General features: G+C 47.9%; 1 protein-coding gene across 1 annotated transcript; it reads left to right on the forward strand.

Moving 5' to 3' along the window:
* Positions 1-93: 93 nt before the first annotated feature.
* On the forward strand, positions 94-21,104 carry MCM4 (minichromosome maintenance complex component 4). The gene is made up of 17 exons (XM_002710523.6): positions 94-232; positions 348-431; positions 667-831; positions 1,217-1,380; positions 1,469-1,573; positions 1,777-1,872; positions 1,960-2,055; positions 4,013-4,151; positions 6,936-7,156; positions 9,269-9,389; positions 12,327-12,586; positions 13,009-13,374; positions 14,145-14,272; positions 14,581-14,788; positions 19,136-19,364; positions 19,886-20,019; positions 20,401-21,104. The coding sequence occupies exons 2-17, from the start codon at positions 362-364 to the stop codon at positions 20,491-20,493; spliced, it is 2,595 nt and encodes an 864-aa protein (XP_002710569.1). The 5' UTR covers positions 94-232; positions 348-361; the 3' UTR covers positions 20,494-21,104.
* Positions 21,105-21,154: the final 50 nt, after the last annotated feature.

The following is a 21,154-nucleotide window of genomic DNA, read 5'->3' on the forward strand; positions in this document are numbered from 1 at the left end:
GCGAACGCTGAGTCCGCTTTCCATTGGGGCGCCGAAGGAGGCCCGTCCTGTGCCCCCTGTGGACACGCAGTGGCGCCATCCAGAGGCGGAGCCAGGCGGACGGCGCCGCTGTGATTGGTGCGGTCCCGCTGGGGGCGGTGACGATCGTACCGCCGGCGGGAACGCTTAGCGCAGCTGGTGCGTCTAGGAACTGGACCTGCCGGGTAGAACCGGAGCCCTAGAGCTTCTTCAGGTATCCGCCTTTCCCGGTATCACGCGCCGGCCAGGAGGGCCTGGCGGGGGCGTCCGCGTGGCGAAGCGGGGAGGCCGGGAGGTGGGCACGGCACGAGCCTATCCTTGTCGCGCAGATACCCCGAGCACCATGTCGTCCCCAGCGTCGACCCCGAGCCGCCGCGGCAGCCGGCGCGGCCGAGCCACCCCTGCTCAGACGCGTGAGTCTCCCAGCCCCTTGCTCCGCTGGAGCCGGTCCCGCCACAGACCCGCACGTGTCCACCCCTTCCGCCTTCCCTGCCCCGGCTGGTGCCCCGCCGCGTCGGTGTGCGCAGACGCAGACCGCGCGGGACGATCGTCTGCACTCTGGCGGGGATGTTTGTATTTGTTCAGGAGAGCGGTCCGGGAGGGCCAAACGCGAGATCTGATGGCCGTGTTTTCTGTTTTGATGACAAGCGCGAAGTGAGGATGCCCGGTCGCCTCCCTCGCAGAGACGACGAGGCGAGGATTCCACCTCCACGGGAGAGCTGCAGCCTATGCCCACCTCGCCCGGAGCGGACCTACAGAGCCCGGCCCCGCAAGATGCGTTATTTTCCAGCCCTCCTCAGATGCCTTCCTCAGGTTCGTTTTTCAAAACCTGAGTTACGCCGTGCTCGGTATACAGGTGACCCTTCAGCGGGTCGGGTTTGCTGGTCGGGTAATGGTGGCTGATAATTCCTTGGCAGCTCTGTGCAGGAGCTCGTGTCATCTTCACGCAAGAACTGGAGAACGAGAGCACAGAAATGGCACGTGCTGCGCCTTAGTGGGCAGAGACAGCAGCTTTGCTTGTGCGTCTTGTTTAGGGCGTTTGGTAGCTGTCAGTCTCAGCCATCACAGGTGATGATAGATAATCAGTGTGCACTAGCGTGTAGCCGGCCTGGGAGACAGGTGCTGTGGCTTCCGGCTTGCTATGCTGCCTTTCTTTTATGATTTCGTGGTAAATATTCGCGTTCTGGTTTTTTTATAGCCATTCCTCTTGACTTTGATGTAAGCTCACCCCTGACATATGGCACTCCCAGCTCCCGGGTAGAGGGCACCCCGAGGAGCGGTGTCAGGGGCACCCCTGTGAGGCAGAGGCCCGACTTGGGCTCTGCAAGGAAGGGTCTACAGGTGGATCTGCAGTCTGATGGGGTGAGTACTGGCGCCACGGGCTCTGGCAGCATCACTTTGGCAACAGAGACGGCTCCTGACAAGACTCAATCATATTATTCCTGTGTAGGCAGCTGCAGAAGATAATGCAATGGCAAGTGAGCAGTCTCTAGGACAAAAACTTGTGATCTGGGGAACAGATGTAAACGTGGCAACTTGCAAAGAAAATTTTCAGGTGTGTGTTAAAATCCATACCGTGGGGCTCTGGCAGCGATCAGGGGAAGGGGGAGGGTTTATGATCTATTCGGAAGTAGCTTTAACAACTAGGTTTTAGACTAACAACTAGGGGTTTTAGACTTGTTGATGTCTTTCCAGTTTTTTTAAAAAACTTTCGCTTAATCCCAGATGCTTAATATTTATTTTTCTCTCTGCATGAAGCGATTTCTTCAGCGTTTCATTGATCCTCTGGCTAAAGAGGAAGAAAATGTAGGCATCGATATTACTGAACCTGTGTACATGCAACGACTTGCAGAGGTAATCATATATTCTTATTTACACATTCAGGCTATATGTTTTAAAATGATGATATCAGAAGGTGTAAGTGTTCATGTTATCTTGCAGATTAATGTCATTGGAGAACCATTTTTAAATGTGAACTGTGAGCACATAAAGTCATTTGACAAAAATTTGTACAGGCAGCTCATCGCCTACCCACAGGTAAGAATTTGGCCTTGACCTTGAGAAACGAGTAAATATCCAGCAGGAATGCATTTGCACAGCATAATTTCCTTGGTGGCGGAGAGAGTACTCCTGTTTCATTTCTTCTAGCATGAATAGCTTTTCATATTTCAGTATTTCTGAAATTGAGATGTGCATTACTAACAACATATCATTTAATTGATAGCGTTTCCTACATGTAAAGTAGTAATAAACGTTAGAGTTGATAGTTCCTTAGATTGCATGAAGTAATTTATAAATGTACCACCTCCCTCTTTTCATTTGTAGTGTAGTCTGTCAGCTGCTCTGCAGTCTCTTAGGCCTAAGATCAGTTTTTTATTAGACATTGGCTCTGCATGTAAGAGGCCAGCAGACTTGGTTTTTTAAGTCTTTTTTTTTTAAGATATATTTATTTATTTGAAAGGCAGAGTTATAGATAGGCAGAGAGGGAGAGACATCTTACATCTCTGTTCACTCTCCAAATTACCACAACGGCCGGAGCAAGGAGCTTCTTCCCGATTTCCCACATGGGTGTAGGATCCCAAACACTTGAGCCATCTGCTGCTTTCTGAGGCCATAGGAAAGAGCTGGATTGGAGGTGGAGCAGCAGGTATTCAAACCAGTACCCACGTGAGATGTCAGCACTGCAGGCTGCATCTTTACCCGCTACACCACAGCACAGGCCCTGGTTTTTAAGTCTTGACTTTACCTCTTAATGGCTGTATCTCCTTAACCTCCCAACAAGTTTGCTCATCCGTAAAATGGAATCATGGTAACAAATGTGGACATAATATGTGCAACTTAATCTACTTTGGTGTCATTTCATTATGGCCAAAAAATAAGACATGAAAATATGAGTTCAAAACCTTTTCCCTGGCCGGCGCCGTGGCTCAATAGGCTAATCCTCCGCCTTGCGGCGCCGGCACACCGGGTTCTAGTCCTGGTCGGGGCTCCGGATTCTTTCCCGGTTGCCCCTCTTCCTGGCCAGCTCTCTGCTGTGGCCCGGGAAGGCAGTGGAGGATGGCCCAAGTGCTTGGGCCCTGCACCCCATGGGAGACCAGGAGAAGCACCTGGCTCCTGCCTTCGGATCAGCGTGGTGCGTCGGCCGCAGCACGCTAGCCATGGCGGCCATTGGAGGGTGAACCAACGGCAAAAGGAAGACCTTTCTCTCTGTCTCTCTCTCTCACTGTCCACTCTGCCTATCAAAAAAAAAAAAAAAAAAATTTTTTTTCCCTTACTGATGGGAAGCATAAAATATGCTAGCACATCAGGAAGGCACTTTCACATATGCGATTGCTTTTGATCCAAATGAGGATATGCAGAAACAAGATGATTCATTGTACCCAAGGGATGAAAACAGCATGTGTGCAGTGCTGTTAATGCTTTGGGCTTCTGCTGTGGTTTTTGTTTTTATAGTATGCTGCTATGGAATGCTGTTAACCCTACTGGGGGGATACTTAATCTAAAGGTGAATTCTTTGTGGGTCTTTGGGGAAGTAAGACAGTGGGAGCTGGCAAGAGAACCCCCATTTTTCCATTGCTACCTTGGTGGTAGGGGTGGTGGACCTGTAGCCCTTGGCTCAGAAGGGGAAACATACTTCTGAATGTTAACGGAGGTAGGACTTGATAATCACCAAGTATTCCTGCAACAGAATTATCCCCTAAGTGGGATTAGTAATGGCCACTAATAGTCTCATAGACTTGTATAATAGCCATCACTCTGCCCCACTTTCCAGAGTTTAGACCGTGCTTTGTTTAAACCAGACCAGGAAGGTCCGTTGACCTGTTTCTTTGCTCTACTTGAAAGGACCCACAATTAGCAGTTTTCTGTAGAGCCACCATTCCCTGATCAATAAAACTTCAGAATTGGGATTGAAAAAGCAGTGCTTTATTTCTGATACTTAAGTTCAGTATAGAAACATAAACTTAGCTTGGCCACTTTATACTTGTTTTTACAGGAAGTTATCCCAACTTTTGACATGGCTGTCAACGAGATCTTCTTTGACCGTTACCCTGATTCCATCTTAGAGCATCAGATTCAAGTGAGACCATTCAATGCATTGAAGACTAAGAATATGAGAAACTTGAATCCAGAAGGTAATATACTTTTTTGTTTGTTTAAGGTTTATTTTTATTTATTTGAAAGTCTTCCATCTGCTGGTTTACTCCCCTAAATGGCTGCAACAGCCGGGACTGAGCCAGATGGAAGCCAGGACACAGGGACTTCTGAGTCTCCCACCTGGTTGCAGGGACCCAAGCAAATGGGCCATCCTCTGTTGCTTTCCCAGGCACATTAGCAGGAAGCTGGATTGGAAGTAGAAGAGTGAGCATTCACTGCTGCTTATATGGGGTATCAGCGTTATGAGTGACAACCTACTCTACCACAACAGTAGCCTCAAAATGTGACTATTAACAGTTCTCTAACAAATTAACTTACTAGAAATAGTAGATCCACAGTTATTTTGTTAAGTAGGCATTTTTTTCTTTAAGATTTATTTATTTATTTGAAAAGCAAAGTTATAGTGTTGGGGGGGCCAAGACTGAGATCTTCCATCTGCTGGTTCACTCCTCAGATGGTTGCAAGCTGAGCAAGTCTGAAGCCAGGTGCTTCTTCTAGGTGTCTCACATGGGTGGCAGGGGCCCAAGGACATAGGCCATCCTCTGCCACTTTCCCGTGAATTAGCAGGGAGCTGGATGGAAGTGGAGCAGCCAGGACACTAACTGGTGCCCATATGGGATGAAAGCACCACAGGTGGCAGCTTTACCTGCTAAACCATAGCCCTGGCCCCCTAAGTAGGCATTTTCTTAGAATCGTTTTAGAAAACAAAGCTTTCTTGCCCTTGAAAGTATGAAGGAAATCAGTCTGGGAAGTAAATCAAAGACAGCAAACACTGCAATAGATGTTTCAGCCTAGGGCAGGGAACAAAAGGCTAGGCCCACATGGGAAAACAGAAGTTTGGAGTACAGTTAGGGTTTGAAAAGCAAGCATGAAAGCATTCATTCTAAACAACAGAAGACAGATATAGGGTACAAGCCTTTAGTCCAGCTTACATTTCACATATTAGGGCACCTGAGTTTGATTCCTGGCTCCAGCTCCTGACTGAAACTCCCTGCTAATACACACCAGTGAAGCAGCAGGTGATGATGGCTCAAGTACTTGGACTCCTGCTCCCCACATATCAGACTTGGATTGAATTCCCAACTTTGGCCTCAACCCAGTCCCACCTGTTGTAGGAATTTGGAGATTGAACCAGTGAATGAGAGCTCATTCTATCTGTCTCTCAAATAAATCGTGTTAGAGACTTATTTATTTATTTGAAAAGCAGAGAGACAGAGATCTTCCAACTACTGATTCACTCCCCCAAGCAACTGCAACAGGCAGATCTGGGCCAGGCCTGAGCCAGGAGCCTGGAACTCTGTTCTGGTCTCCCACATGGATGTCAGGGGCCCAAGCACTGGGCCATTATCTGCTGCCTTCATAGGTGCATTAGTGGGGAGCAGGATTGGAAATGGGGCAGCCAGGACTCAAACCAGCACTTAGATATGGGAATGAGAAGACCTGGTGAATCAGCAGTAATTACTGGTGGATCTGGGCAGTCCCCAAGGCCAGCCATGGCTAACCATAGCCATGATTTCATGACAGCCAGGGACAGTGCAACTCATCTGGAACCAGTGGGAATTAGTAGAGGGTAGTATGACCTTTAAAGGGGGAAAAGTTGTCTGTTGAGAAGGGCCTGGCTTACAGAGGTGTGGGGAGCAATCCGGACTGGACTAAGTTACTGGAATTAAGACTTATTCTGTGCATCTGCTCTCCCACAATATGGCGCTGGGAGAGAAGAAAACAGCTTCTACACAGCTGCCTCCAGTTCAACCAATAAACAGCAGGACCTGCTCCTGATTGGAGGAGAGCAGCGTACTCGGCGTATGGGCAGCCGAGTTGGGATTGGCAGAGGAGGACTATAAAGGAGGAGAGAGACGGCATTCACAAGGAACATCTAAGGGGAACACCTAAGGGAACACCTGTGCAGCCCCCGAGAGAGCCGGCCGGCGGTGTGCCGCTCCCCTGCAGAAGTGGGGAATGTGGCCAGGGGGAACTGCCCTTCCACGGAGGTGGAAGGGACAGTAGCCAACCCGGGAAGAACCAGCAGCAAACCCGGGGAGGGCCGAGCAGACAAAAGAACAGCGCAGGGTCCTGTGTCGTTCCTCCACGAAGACGGGGAGCGGCATAATGGTGCCGTGACTCGGATATGAAGCCTAGGCAGGGCTTAGTGTCGTTCCTCCATGAAGAGGGGGAGCGACACAGAGGAAGCATGAGCAGGAGTGAACAGTAAAGTCCTTTCAGTAAGGAACAGTCTGTCTTAGGCAGGTAGTGATGACTTACTAAGGGTTAGGATTAAGGTGCTTTTCTCTGCCATGCACACTTACTAGGCTTGATATATGTGACTGACTCAGTCCTTAGCAGCTCTGAGGCAGCTGCTGTCATTACCCATTTTGTACCTGACACAAAAAACTAAGGAATCCCCAAGGTCACACGTGCTAGCCTGGGCCATCTGGCTGTAGAGCCAGTGCTTCTCAGGTGAGAGTGGGACTTAAGGTGGCCCTGAGAGTGAGCTGGGAGGCCACAGGAGCAGATAAACAAAGCATCAGCCTTCTAATCTGCCAAGAAGGGAGGGGTGGGAGGCCCTCTGGACAGCAGGCCTTACAGAAGAATGGGCTAGAAGTCAGCTAGCGTGCCCAGAGAACTGTTGAGGCCCAGTACAGAGCCTGCAAGGAACCCAGCCTTCCCTATGCCTCAGGTGAGACCTGCTGGCTTGATGGCAAGCCCATACCTGTCTGGACCATGGGGAGTGGCTGGTGGGAAGCTGACCTCTCTCCCCACAGATATCGACCAACTCATCACCATCAACGGCATGGTCATCAGGACGTCCCAGCTGATCCCCGAGATGCAGGAGGCCTTCTTCCAGTGCCAAGTGTGTGCCCACACAACCCGGGTGGAGATGGACCGCGGCCGCATCGCAGAGCCCTGCGTGTGTACACGCTGCCACACCAACCACAGCATGGCGCTGATCCACAACCGCTCCCTTTTCTCCGACAAGCAGATGGTGAGGCCACCTGCACCCTGGCCTTGGGTCTGCCTCTGTCTATATCCTCGAAAAGCCAAATTAACTGGGTGCTCCACAGCCCTCAACCTTGCTTCCCAATTGACCTGATTCACTTCCACTCCTTCCCCGACTGGGTCTTGCTGATGGATTATGGCCAGAGCACATGAAGCACACTGAGGCTCTAGTGTTGGGACACAGTGTCCCTATTTTACTGCCTGTGAGCCTGTGTTTGTGACTGTGTGCTCCGTGTTCTCGTGCTCTGAAATATTTTATCAGGAAAACATTCTTCCACTGTACACACCCTAGAAAATTCCAGGTCACTTTCAAGTTAACGCATCAAATTTGCTTGCCCTTTGAATTATTAAATAAATAAAAATATAGAGCATGAGGTGATTTTGCGGGAAATACTTAAGATTGTGTAATAGTTTTTCAGTAAACATACAGGTTAGATGAGGGTATAGAAAACATTTAAGATCAAAATTCCATGGTTGAATTTCATCAGTTTTGCAACTCTTCTGGTAAAGAATAGATGGAGTAGTTTTTCTAATGCTTCTCAAAAGTTTTATTGTCTAAGATGTTTGCTGCTTTACCTTTTTTTGTTGTTGTTGTTAGGATTATTTATTTGAGAGGCAAAGTTAGAGTAAGAGACAGATAGGTCTTCCATCTGCTGGTTCACTCCCTAAATGGCCAGAGCTGAGCCAAGCTGGAGCCGGGAGCTTCTTCCAGGTTTCCCGCGTGCAGGGGCCCAAGCACTTGAGCCATCTTCTGTGGCTTTCCCAGGCCATAAGCAGAGAGCTGGATGGGAAGTGGAACAGCCGGGACTCAAACAAGCACCCATATGGAATTCCAGCACCACAGGCAGGGGCTTAACCTACTATGCCACAGCACCAGCCCCGATGTTTTACCTCTAATTATGAAAATACCTTTGAGTGAGAGAACTAAGTGGAAGGAGAAAGGCAGACAATTGTTTATTTGTTGTGATGAGTGAAAGTTGATGTACAGGGGTGAGGATTTGTTGTATTAAGTGCAGGGAGCCAGGGATACAAAAGCAGAGGCCCAGTTCCCGGGAGCTGCTCATCTTAGACTCCTTCAGAGATTCCCAAACTGGCTTAGAATAGAGGCCCTGACATTCTGAGAGCTTTCCAGAGGGCACCTCGTCTTAGAAAGGCCTTACCTGGGGCCGGCGCCATGGTTCACTTGGTTAATCCTCCTGCTGCTGCGCCAGCATCCCATATGGACGCTGGGTTCTAGTCCAGTTGCTCCCTCCTCTTCCAGTCCAGCTCTCTGCTGTGGCCCGGGAAGGCAGTGGAGGATGGCCCAAGTGCTTGGGCCCCTGCACCCGCATGGGAGACCAGGAGGAAGCACCTGGCTCCTGGCTTTGGATTGGCGCAGCACCGTCCTTGGCTGCCATTTGGGGAGTGAACCAATGGCAGGAAGACCTTTCTGCCTGTCACTGTAACTCTACCTGTCAAATAAATAGAAAAAAAAAAAAAAGGCCTTTCCTACCTGGTTCCTCTAACCTGCCTGGTTCCTCTGCTGCTGCCCTGAGGTCCCTGCCCTCCTTGCCATATTTGTTTCCCTCCACTGCCATGGTCACCGACAGATCAGTTGTCCAGATTTCCTGTCCCACGCCATCTCACTGAGTCAGGGAACCTGGTTTGCCAGGTGTCCCCAACACCTGGAATGGTCTGGGCAGACACCTGTAGGATGAGTGGATGGAGACAAGGACAAGGGCAAGTAGCTGAGATAGAAGCACCTGAACTTTCTGTACCCAGGAAATCCACTAGAGGTACTTCCTGAAGGAATAATTAGAGCTGTAGACAAACACAGATAGGGAAGCACTACAGCCTTCCTCACAGTGGCAGAAAATGGATCCTGCGAGTCACCCCCTCCCCAAGTCAGGACCGTCCCTACAAGACCTGTGTCCCTGTCCCATTCAGAGTAGATTCACCAACCAGCTGGAGATAACAAAGAACAAATTGTTAATAGAAGTGAAGGTGCTAGGAGTCAAACGCGGTTCTCCATAAGCAGCACAGAGGTGCACAGTTTGGTCTCCATGGTGCTTTCAGCATCTCCCAGGTTCCATTTCTGTATTCACTGCTCTTCCTCCAGATCAAACTTCAGGAGTCTCCTGAAGACATGCCTGCCGGACAAACGCCTCACACTGTCATCCTGTTTGCTCACAATGATCTTGTGGACAAGGTTCAGCCCGGGGACAGAGTGAACGTCACAGGTAAAAAGGGGGTCTGTGCCTCAGTCATTGGTTTGTGGGAATAGGGCCAGTTCTGCCCCCAGTTGTCAGCACGGGTCTTCATAGCCTTGCTCTTTTTATTTTTGGCTTGGGGCCATGTGAAATCTTTGTTTACTTCCTGAACTTGAATTTCTGAACTCTTCAATGGTTGTGTTCTGACCACTTGCCTCCTGTTATCTTGGTCTCCTACTGTCTTGAATTGTGTTGGTTCCATGGGACAGCAGCTCTAGATCAGGCTGGAGTTGGACAAATCTGAGCTGTGCCAAGCAGCTCAGGGAAGTATCGCCAACCTTGGAAATAAATAAAAAGAATTCTCTACTTATTTCCAAAATACACAACTGAGGTTAGCATTCAGTCATCATAGAGAAGGGGTACCTGTGTCGTATTTACATGCTCAGAAGCTGAAATGCAGATGTGAATGTCACCGCAGCTCAGGTGCTACTGTAATCTGGGATCCAAATCTCTTCCTGCCAACAGAGCGCTCTCTGCACAGCACTCTCAGCCTGGAGGTCTTTTTTCTGTACTCTAAAGGCACATGGTCTCAGAAGTTATGTGGCAGTGTCGGTTATCAAGCGGGTAGTGTGGGGATTGAGTCCTGGGGCCTACAGGCCATCTGCTCTCAGGGAGTCAGGTTTCTCAGGCTGTGCCTTCCCAGTGTGGACCCAGCCACTTCATTTGTGAGAGAACGTGTAGTCGTTGAACGTTTGAAGGGAAGTGTGGTCTTTAGTGGATGAGATATGCAGGTCCAGTTCCACTGCCTACCTGCTCTGCCACCTTTGGTACCGTATTTAATCCAGTATTTTAATGTGCAGACGCATGTGGAAGTATTTGGGGCAGAGGCTGTGGGAAGTATCATCAGTGCTGCTGTATGAAGGTGAATTGACGCAGGTGCCATTTGGGAACATAGCTGGGCCATGTTAACCATAGTAAACGCCATCTCCCATCCCTAGTCAGTCGTCAGTCTTTTTTTTTTTTTTTTTTTTAAATGAATGCATTTTTACATAGATAACAACTTTAGGAATACAGTGGTTCTTTTGCCCATGCCTCCCACCCCACTCATCCCACCTCCCATTCCCTCTCCCATCTTCTTCATTATGGATCATTTTTAGTATGCCTAGTCAGTCTTGAAGGGAGGAATGATGAGCGAGCATTTTAAGCATACTGTCTGTGAACTGTTGCTTTAAAATAGAGTGACACTGACCTGTTAAAGAGAAAGGACAGTGGTCTGTGCCTTCACCCTGTGAGAAAGGGCACATTTTTTTTCTCAGCAAAGCAGCCAGAGGGGGTAGGCGTTTGGCACAATGCTGAAGATGCCACTTGGGACACTTGCATCGTATATCATTTCCTGGTTTCAGTCCCAGCTTCTTGTTGGACCCAGATTCCTGCTAATGTGTACCCTGGGAGGCAGTAGGTCACGACTCAATATTTGGGTGCCTGTCACTCACTTGAGAGACTTAGATTTAGTTCCTGGCTCTTGTCTTTGCCCTATCCCAGCCCCAGCTATTGCAGACATTTTGAGGATTGAATGAGTGGGTGGAAGATTCCTCTCACCCCCATTTTTTTAAGATTTCTTTATATATTTTAAAGAGTTACAGAAAGAGAGAGAGACAGAGAATGATCGTCTACCCACTTATTCACTCCCCAAGACACTGCAGTAGCTTGGGTAGCCATACTGAAGCCAGGAGCTTCATCTGGATCTCTCACATTGATGGCAGGGGCCTAAGCACTTGGGCCATCTTCAGCTGGTTTTCTCAGGGCCATCAGCAGGGAGCTGGATCAGAAGTGGAGCAGCCAAGACTAAAACTAGCACCCATATGGGATGCCAGCATCACAGGCTGCAGTTTAACCCACTACTCCCCAATACTGGCCCCCACTCTGTCTTTGAAATAAAATGAAGATAAAATAAAAGGAAACAACAGGAAGAGAGATCCACTTGTACTTTAAGGTTTTTAGTTTGAAGTTCACAAAAAATGAACATGAGATACAATGGATTGGGAACCTTTCCCTCCTGGAGAGTGAATGATTATTAATCTACTTCTTGACATTCCTTGAATTATATTCTTCAGAAAGCATGGCACAGACACTGGCCCAGAAACACATGTTATTAACAGAAAGTAGTTATTTTTCTTTCCCTGTTGACTCTGTAGATATTTTACTATCTATGAAATAATTTGAGTGTTTTTAGGATTTTCTTTCCAGGTTTCTGGTATGGGATTTTAACGTGTGTGTGTGTGTCTTTTTTCTTATTTGAGAGACAAAACTGCCATCAACTGGTTCACTCCTGAAATTGCTCATGACAGCCACAGGGCCAAAACCAGGAACTGGAGATATGGCCCAGGTCTCCCAAGTGGTAGCAGAGACCAATTGGCTGAGCCATCACCTCTGCCTTCCAGGTCCACATTAATAGGAGACTGGAGTCCAGAGCTGGGTAGCAAATCAAGGGTCCTCAAATGTGGAATGTGGCCAGGTGTCCACCTACAGAAATTTTGGAATTTTGTCCAGTAAAATAAGTATCAAGCAGATTCTGTGTACTCGGCTTAGGGAAATGAAAACACTACTTACTGGTCACAACCATGACCCAGGCATTGTGCTAGAAGCGGAGTAATCGCTTTTCATTCTCAGGGCTCTATGTGAGGTATGGCTATGCCCAGGTAACTGCCCGGGATCACTGCTGACTTGCCTTCACAGGCAGCACACTTTGAGGTCTGCCGCTTCCAGAAACCTGTGTTCTTTCTAGCTGGCCCTCTCCTGCCGCCTCCCTAGTTGTTCAGAAGGGGCTGACTGGGAAGGGTCGCAGAGGCCGGTCTCAACTCTCTCTGCCCAGCGTTGCTGTGTTCTGCACTGGCTGATGCTGTCCCTCAGAGGAGTTGGGGGCTGTGCAAGAGAGAGCTTGAATAAGTCTCGTGCTTCTGCTCTTAGGGGTCTACCGAGCAGTGCCTATCCGAGTCAGCCCACGGGTGAGCAACGTGAAGTCTGTCTACAAAACCCACATTGATGTCATCCATTATCGGAAAACGGATGCAAAACGTCTGCATGGCCTCGATGAGGAAGCAGAACAGAAACTTTTTTCAGAGAAACGTGTGGAGTTGCTTAAGGAACTTTCCAGGAAACCAGACATTTACGAGAGACTTGCTTCAGCCCTGGCTCCAAGCATTTACGAACACGAAGATATAAAGAAGGTAACTGGATATTGTAGCTCAAAGTTGGGATTAACAATAGCTCCTTGGGATCAAAGAGCCTATATGCCTGTTCTTCTAATCCTTCACTGAAGGATGTGAGATGCACCCTGATGCAGTCATTGGTGCAAGAGAATCAGGGTGCTGGTGTCTTGCCTCATCTCTGCACAAACTCGGGTTTTCATCATAAGAGGACACACGGGGTCGGGAGAGGGATTTATGCAGCTGACATTGTGGCGTGGTGATGCATGTTTGTGTGTAAATTGATCAGTGATGGGGCATGATCAAACCACTTCCACATGCCTTTTTTATGCCTTTTTCAACTTTCCATTTTGTGTTCACAGAGTACAGAAAGTAGCACTAAAGTTTAAGCTGCTCATCTCACTTACCCTGCAGTAAATCCGTGTTTCAACGTGTTTATTTAGGGCATCTTGCTTCAGCTCTTCGGTGGGACAAGGAAGGATTTTAGTCACACGGGAAGGGGCAAATTCCGTGCCGAGATCAACATCCTGCTGTGCGGTGACCCCGGCACCAGCAAGTCCCAGCTGCTGCAGTACGTGTATAACCTGGTCCCCCGGGGCCAGTACACATCTGGGAAGGGCTCCAGCGCAGTTGGCCTCACGGCATATGTGATGAAAGACCCCGAGACAAGGCAGCTGGTCCTGCAGACAGGTGCCCTCGTCCTGAGTGACAACGGCATCTGCTGTATCGATGAGTTCGACAAGATGAATGAAAGTACAAGATCTGTGTTACACGAAGTCATGGAGCAGCAGACACTGTCCATTGCAAAGGTACGTTGCATCCTCCTTGTGCATGCTCAAATTAAGGCATTTCTGAAACGATAGGGCATTTACCCTACTCTCAGGGGCACTGATGAGCAGTTTCCAAATGAGATTTCAACCAACTCTAAGTCTCCTCTACAGTGGCTTCTTCTCTCTTCTTTTTAAGATTTCTTTATTTGTTCATTTGAAAGATAAAGTTAGAGAGGCAGAGGCAGAGAGAGAGAAACTTCCATCCACTGGTTCATACCCCAAATGGTCACAACAACCAGAGCTGGGCTGATCCAGAGCCAGGAGCTTCTTCCAGGTCTCCCACATGGGTGCAGCGGCCCAAGGACTCGGGCCATTTTCTTATTGCTTTCCCAGGCCATAGCAGAGAGCTGGATTGGAAGTGGAGCATCCGGGACTTGAACTGGCTCCCATATGGGATGCTGGCACTGCAGGTGGCAGCTTTACCCACCATGCTGCAGCACCAGCCCTTCCTCTTTTCTGTTCTAACGTATGGTGTTCATAGACTAGAGTTTGTCCCAAAGTTTGTGCAGTGGGTTCGCTGTCTGAGAAAGATGTAGATACAGCACACATGCTTCTACGCTGGGTCTCAGGTGTGAATCAGGATAGAGTGTGACCACGTGACTCTGAAAAGTCAGTAGGGTGACATGGCTCTTGGACAGCAGAAGTGTAACAGAGGTGATAAGGGGTTAAGCAGGAGATTGGGCAGAGATGACTCAGACCCCCTGGCACCATCGAGCTAGAGCTTCTCACTGCAGTACCTCCTGCCCTAGGCTGGGATCATCTGTCAGCTCAACGCACGCACCTCCATCCTGGCAGCAGCAAATCCCATCGAGTCTCAGTGGAACCCCAAGAAAACCACCATTGAAAACATCCAGTTGCCTCACACATTGTTGTCAAGGTACTGAGTGATTTTTATGAGATGAGTGTGTTGCTCATTGGTAGAACTTGCAGGGAGTGGTTGAGAATGAAATACCAGGATGGAGCAAATGCTGGTGTACTCCCCTTCTGATGCAAGATGGTTCAGATGTGTTTGGTCCAGAGTCTTCATGGCAAGAATTCTGTATTCTCACCCCAGCTGTGGGCAGTATCTAAAGTCCCTTAGCCCTCATTTGTTTTTTGAAGTACTAGGAACATGTCAATTTGACCCCTTTTTCAGACCGTAATCACTCCTATTCTCAGGATAACTGTTGACCTCTGCTTTCACAGGTTCGATCTGATATTCCTCATGCTAGACCCTCAGGATGAGGCCTATGACAGGCGTCTGGCTCACCACTTAGTCTCGCTGTACTACCAGAGTGAGGAGCAGGCAGAGGAGGAGTTCCTAGACATGGCAGTGCTGAAGGACTACATCGCTTATGCTCATAGCACTGTCATGCCCCGGCTCAGCGAAGAGGCCAGCCAGGCTCTCATTGAGGTAATCAGACCTGGAAAAGGCATCACTAAGCCCATAGCCAAAGAATTCACGTGAACAGCCATTCACTTTGAACATTCTGTTTGGGATAACACACTATTTTCTCTGATTGCTTCCTCTCATGTTACAAAATTGAATTCCAAGTGTTGTAGAAAAAAAAAAAGTTATCTGTTAGGTCCATTTGGTGATAGCATCAATTAACTCGCTGTTTCCTTGCTGAATTTTCTGTCTGGTTGAAATATCCATTGCTGAAAGTGGGATATTGAAGCCCCCCTTTACTATTGTATTTGAGTCTGTGTCTCTCTTTAGATCCGTTACCATTTCTTTGAAACAGCTGGTGCCCTGTAATTAGGTGCATATACACTGATAATGTCACATCTTCCTATTGAATTGATCCCTTATTCATTATATAGTGTCCTTTATCTCTTTAACGATTTTTGTGTTAAAATCTATTTTGTCTGATATTAGGATGGCTGCACCAGCTCTCTTTTGGTTTCTGTTAGCATGGAATATCTTTTTCCATCCTTTCACTTTCAGTCTGCATGCATTTTTGTTGGTGAGATGTGGTTCTTGTAGGCAGCAAATAGATGGGTTTTTCTCTTTTAATCCATTCAGCCAGTCTGCGTGTTTTAACTGAATAGTTGAGGCCATTTACATTCAAGGTGACTTGATAAAGTAACAACTTTGTCCTGCCGTTTTTCCATAAATACTCCTATTTTTTACTTTGGATTTCCTTTGTACTATTACTGGGCAATTTTCGGTCTTCACCTTCTTTCATAGTGATGTTCCTGTTCCTCTGTGTAGCAGCATATCCTTGAGGGCTGAGCAAGTAGTTACAAATTCTTTCATTCATAAATGAGAGTTTTGCAGAGTACAGTATTCTGGGTTGATAGTTTTTTTCTCTAGGACTTGGAATATATCACCATTCTCTCCTTGCCTGTAGGCTTTCTGAGTATTGTTTCTCTCATGCACGTTTTAGGATCTTTTCTTTATGTTTTACTGTGGAGAGTTTTACTACATTATGTCACAGTGAACATCTTTCCTGGTCATGTCTATTGGGAGTTTTTCTAGTATTTCATTCTGGCTTTTTAGTATTTCAGTTTCTTGGGAAAACTTTTCATTTAGATTGTGAATTTGCTTCTGAGTAGTCTGATTAATTTTCTGAATTCTGTGTTTAGCATCTCCTCAATGTCTTCATCCTCTGCTTATACTATTGAAGAGTTGTAGTGTTCCTTTGGGGGACTCATTGTGTCTTCCTTATTCTTATTTAGTGTTCTTCCTTTGCCTCTTGGCATTTGTGGGTTTTTTGGGTTTTTTTGTTTGGTTGGTTTTTGTTTGCCTGCTTTTCTATAGCGACTTTCCTGTGGGCGCTGTTTCCTCTGTTACGGGCTGCTACAGGCCTGTATATTGTGAGCAGGTGCACAGAGCCCCGCGTGCTAGAGCCCCTCTTAGTGGTGCTGTGGGCGGGTACGAGCTTGGGTACACTGAGCCCCGCCTTGGAGCCCAACTCAGTTCTTTGTGGTGACGTGGGTGGATACTAGCTCGGGTGTGCGGGACCCAGCCTACTGGTGCTCGGCTCACTTTTCAATGGTGCTGGGAGCGTTACAAGCTTCTCAACAGATAGGGTTTCCCCTGGCTGTTCAGTCTACGTGGTGGGGGAAGAAATTCTGGATTCTTGTGATTGTTCTTGGGTAAGGGTGGGGGTGTGAACCCTGCAGTTGATGGGCACCTGCACGGGAGGCAAGGGCGGCAGGCCTCTACTTGTATAAATAAAAAATGGGGTAAGATGGCTTCTCCCACCGGCTACAAGTCCGTGTGGGGGAAGGGATTGGGAGGTGGTCAGGGCAGTGCCTGACCTCTCACCTGTTCCTCAGTATTTCCCCCCTCCCTCAGTATTTCCCCCCTCTTTCTTTTCCCATGTGGAACTTCAAAAGCAGTTTGCCAAGCTTGCCTTCCCACCACTATCCAAAGCTCTGTGGGCCCGCAAATTCCTATGTCACCTGATCTGCCACAAGCTGGCGCCAACCTCCCCTTTCCAATCCTATGCCATTTTCCCAAGATTCCAGGTTCCCTCTCTAGTATTGCACTGCATGCTGGCATGTCTTAGGTTATTGGAACATCCTGATGTGAATAATGTTTCTAGTAGGGCTGGTGCTGTGACACAGTGGGTAAAGCCACCTCCTGCTGTGCCAGCACCCCCGTATGGGCTCTGGTTCGAGTCCCAGATACTCCACTTCCAATCCAGCTCTCTGTTATGGACTGGGAACGCAATGGAGGATGGCCCGAGTGCTTGGGCCCCTATACCCATGTGGGAGACCTGGAAGAAGTTTCTGGTTCCTGGCTTTAGATCAGCCCAGCTCCAGCCATTGTGTCCATTTTGGGAATGAACCAACAGATGGAGGATCTCTCTGTAGCTCTGCCTTTCAAATAAATAAATAAAATTTTTTTTTAAGGTTCCCAGGTTTTGATGAGCTTTAACTGAGCTCCTGAAAATACTCAGATAAAAGTTACTTGAGAGGCAGAGTTACAGATAGAGAGGGAGAGACAGAGAAGGAGAGGTCCTCCATCCGCTGGTTCATTCCCCAAATGGCCACAACAGTTGGAGCTGGGTCGAGCCAGGAGCCTCCTCTGTGTCTCCCACATGGATGCAGGGGCCTGAGCATCTGGGCCATCTTCCACTGCTTTCCCAGGCCACACAGAGAGCCGGATCAGAAGTGGAGCAGCCAGGACTTGAACCAGTGCCCATATGGGCTGCCAGTGCTACAGAAAGATACTCAACCTGCTTCACCACAGTGCCGGCCCCATGTAGTTTTATTTGTGCGTCATATTCTTTTTTTCTTTTCTTCTTCTTCTTCTTCTTTTTTTTTTTTTTTTTTTTTTTTTTTTTTTTTTTTGACAGGCAGAGTGGACAGTGAGAGAGAGAGACAGAGAGAAAGGTCTTCCTTTTGCCGTTGGTTAACCCTCCAATGGCCGCCACAGCTGGCGTGCTGTGGCCGGTGCACTGCTCTGATCCAAAGGCAGGAGCCAAGTACTTATCCTGGTCTCCCATGGGGTGCAGGGCCCAAGCACTTGGGCCATCCTCTACTGCCTTCCCGGGCCACAGCAGAGAGCTGGCCTGGAAGAGGGACAACCGGGAAAGAATCCAGCGCCCCAACTGGGACTAGAACCCGGTGTGCCGGCGCCGCTAGGTGGAAGATTAGCCTATTGAGCCGCGGCGCCGGCCATGTGCATCATATTCTTAAGGCTTTTTTAATTTTGTACATAATGACAATTTTATTTCTTCATGGAAAGCTTTAAAAATGAAATTGTTGGCCGGCACCGCGGCTCACTAGGCTAATCCTCCGCCTGCAGCACTAGCACCCCGGGTTCTAGTCCCAGATAGGGCGCCAGTTCTGTCCCGGTTGCTCCTCTTCCAGTCCAGCTGTGGCCCGGGAAGGCAGTGGAGGATGGCCCAAGTGCTTGGGCCCTGCACCCACATGGGAGACCAGGAGGAAGCACCTGGCTCCTGGCTTCAGATTGGCACAGCGCACCTACTTAGCGGCCATTTGGGGGTGAACCAACGGAAGGAAGACCTTTCTCTCTGTCTCTCTCTCTCTTCACTGTCTAACTCTGCCTGTCAAAAGAATGAAATTGTCATTATGTACAAAATTAATACTCTTCCTTTTATTATAACATTGTCCTCATCATCCTTTACATGCCTCATCAGATGGATCCGTAGCCATGGGTTTAAATTTAAAACAGCCCCTCTGAGGGAGTTTTTCAGACAGCTCAGCTTTTGTCCTCTGCTTTGATTGCTGCCCACATACCTGCCCAGCCTGGGTTCCCTTCCCCTGGCCTGCTGACGCCACCTTCTCTGAGGGAGTCTTTTGGGTATCTCTCAGTCTGGGTATCTCTAGCCACCACTGCACACTGCTCTTGAAGCCCCCTTCCAGGATTCCAGAGTGCCTGTGTGTGTCAGTGTCAGTCAGCACCACGGCCCAGGACTACATAGGACTTTGGATTCCTGTCAGTGCCTCCACATGGCAGCCAGCCAGTTCAGGGATTTTATTTTATTTTATTTTTTATTTATATATTTATTTATTTATTTGAAAGGCAGAGAGAGAGGGAGGGAGATGCATCCTCTGCTGCTTTCCTAAGCACACTAGCAAGGAGCTGGATCTTAAGTGGAGCAGCTGAGACTCGAACCCTTGCCCATATGGAATCCAGTGTCACAGGCAGTGACACTCCCTACTACGGCACAATGCCGTTCCCAGTTCAGATTATTTAATGGAACCCTGTTCAGGGCTCAACCACAAAATTAAGGCTGCTGACACCAGGTGGTTTTGCTTTTGTTTCTTCTGCCTACCCTAGGCTTACGTAGACATGAGGAAGATTGGCAGTAGCCGAGGAATGGTGTCTGCATACCCTCGGCAGCTGGAATCGTTAATTCGCCTAGCAGAAGCCCATGCTAAAGTTCGGTTTTCAAACAAAGTGGAAGCGATTGATGTGGAAGAGGCCAAGCGCCTCCACCGTGAGGCTCTGAAGCAGTCCGCCACCGACCCCCGGACCGGCATCGTGGACATATCCATTCTCACCACAGGTTTGTTATCTGCATTGAACAAAGATGCTTTTTGAGAACTGTCTAAACATGTCAGTACTTGGCATTTCACATCGTAACTAGCAGTTAAATCATCAGAAGCAGAAGTTCTAAACCTTTGGCTCAGGACCCCTCTGAGAATATGATAAGATTCTAACCCCTAATCTTTAAGATACAGTTTTGTGTGTAGTTTTAAGGGAGATTCTGCGTCCATCTCTGCTGTTTAGATGCCCATGTTAACCCGTTTTAAAGAAGCAGTTTGTTTCTTAATAAGCAGTTACTGTGCTGGCCGAACAGTTTACATGAACCAGGTTTCAGTGGGCAGTAGCAGCTGCTGACTTACTGAACATTTGAAACTGCCTACAGCAGAGCTCAAGAACTTGTGGTGCTTTTCAATACATTCTGCATTCAGCTACTGTTCCCTTAGGTTTCTTGGCAGTACCGCCAAAGAAACATTTGTGGAAGGAGTTTGAGACATTTTACTTTCTTACAGAAATATTTTCATTGATTTCTTTTAAAATCAGGAATGAGTGCCACCTCTCGTAAACGGAAAGAAGAATTAGCAGAAGCATTGAAAAAACTCATTTTATCTAAGGGCAAAACACCAGCTCTAAAATACCAGCAACTTTTTGAAGATATTCGGGGACAGTCTGACATAGTAAGTGTTTACATGTTTTGTTTGTTTGTTTTTAAATAATAAAGTAGAAAAGAATAGAGAAGAAAAGTAAGATCATCCATAAAGCCCCCCTCCAGAAATAGTCACAATAAAAATGTTTTCCCCCTTTCATTGTTTTTTCTTTCGGAGACAAAATACTGCAGTGCCCGTTTGTGAGTAAGGTTGAGTCATTGAGGGACAAGCCCAGGACCCTGCCTGCTTTTGTAGTGTCTCCACCTGACCTGATTTAGAGCATAAGAATTAGGCACCGCCACCAGAAGGGGAAAGAAACTTCGGGTGGTACTTCCACATTAAAGTTAGCATGTCTCTGGCAGGTACAGGGGGACTTGGCATGGCGTGTAAAATACGTTCTCTTTTTTAAAGGCGATTACCAAAGATATGTTTGAAGAAGCCCTGCGAGCCCTAGCTGACGACGACTTCTTGACAGTGACTGGGAAAACTGTCCGCCTCCTCTAATAAGGCTGCTGTGTGATGGGAGCCGTGCTGCCTGGGTGAGGCAGCCGGGCCAGGCCGCTGCTGCTGTTGCCATCTGTCTCAGTGGATTCTGAAAGGCAGCATTTGGCTATATAAAAGCTTCCTAACCCAGGTTCAGTTTCCTTAGTGAAGTGTATGCTTTTTGTGTTTTTAACAAAGTATAAATACCATGCTAGTTCACAAACATAGACTAGTACAGCAGGGATTGTCCTGAAGTGCCTTCTGTTAGCAGTGGGGCTTTTATGCATTCGTAGAGATGCATGTGCAGACAGCAGCCACCATTCAAGCTGGTAGCAAGGCCAGGTTTCTGTGCTGGACTTTGTAATGGCATTCACCCACATGCTGGAGGGTTTTGTAATACAAGGTAGCAGAAGAGGCCAGGGAACATCATTCTGTGTGAAGGAACAGAGGGCTAGAACCCCTTTCTCTCCCATGCATGGCATTGGAGTATAATTCTTTTTAGAGGTCTTTTTCCTTGCAGCTACGATTAGGTCAGGAATGAGTGGTTGGAAATGACTGTCTTCTGGGCTAACTTATGCCACTTTATCCTAATTTGTAAAGCTTTTTCCTAAATAAATGACAGAAAGAATAACACTTGGTTATCTGGCATTTTTCATTCTTTGGGGTGAGTGAATGGCACAGC

Source organism: Oryctolagus cuniculus, chromosome 6, assembly GCF_051225735.1.
Source record: "Oryctolagus cuniculus isolate XC-2025 breed Fujian yellow rabbit chromosome 6, ASM5122573v1, whole genome shotgun sequence".
NCBI classification, from domain to species: domain Eukaryota; kingdom Metazoa; phylum Chordata; class Mammalia; order Lagomorpha; family Leporidae; genus Oryctolagus; species Oryctolagus cuniculus.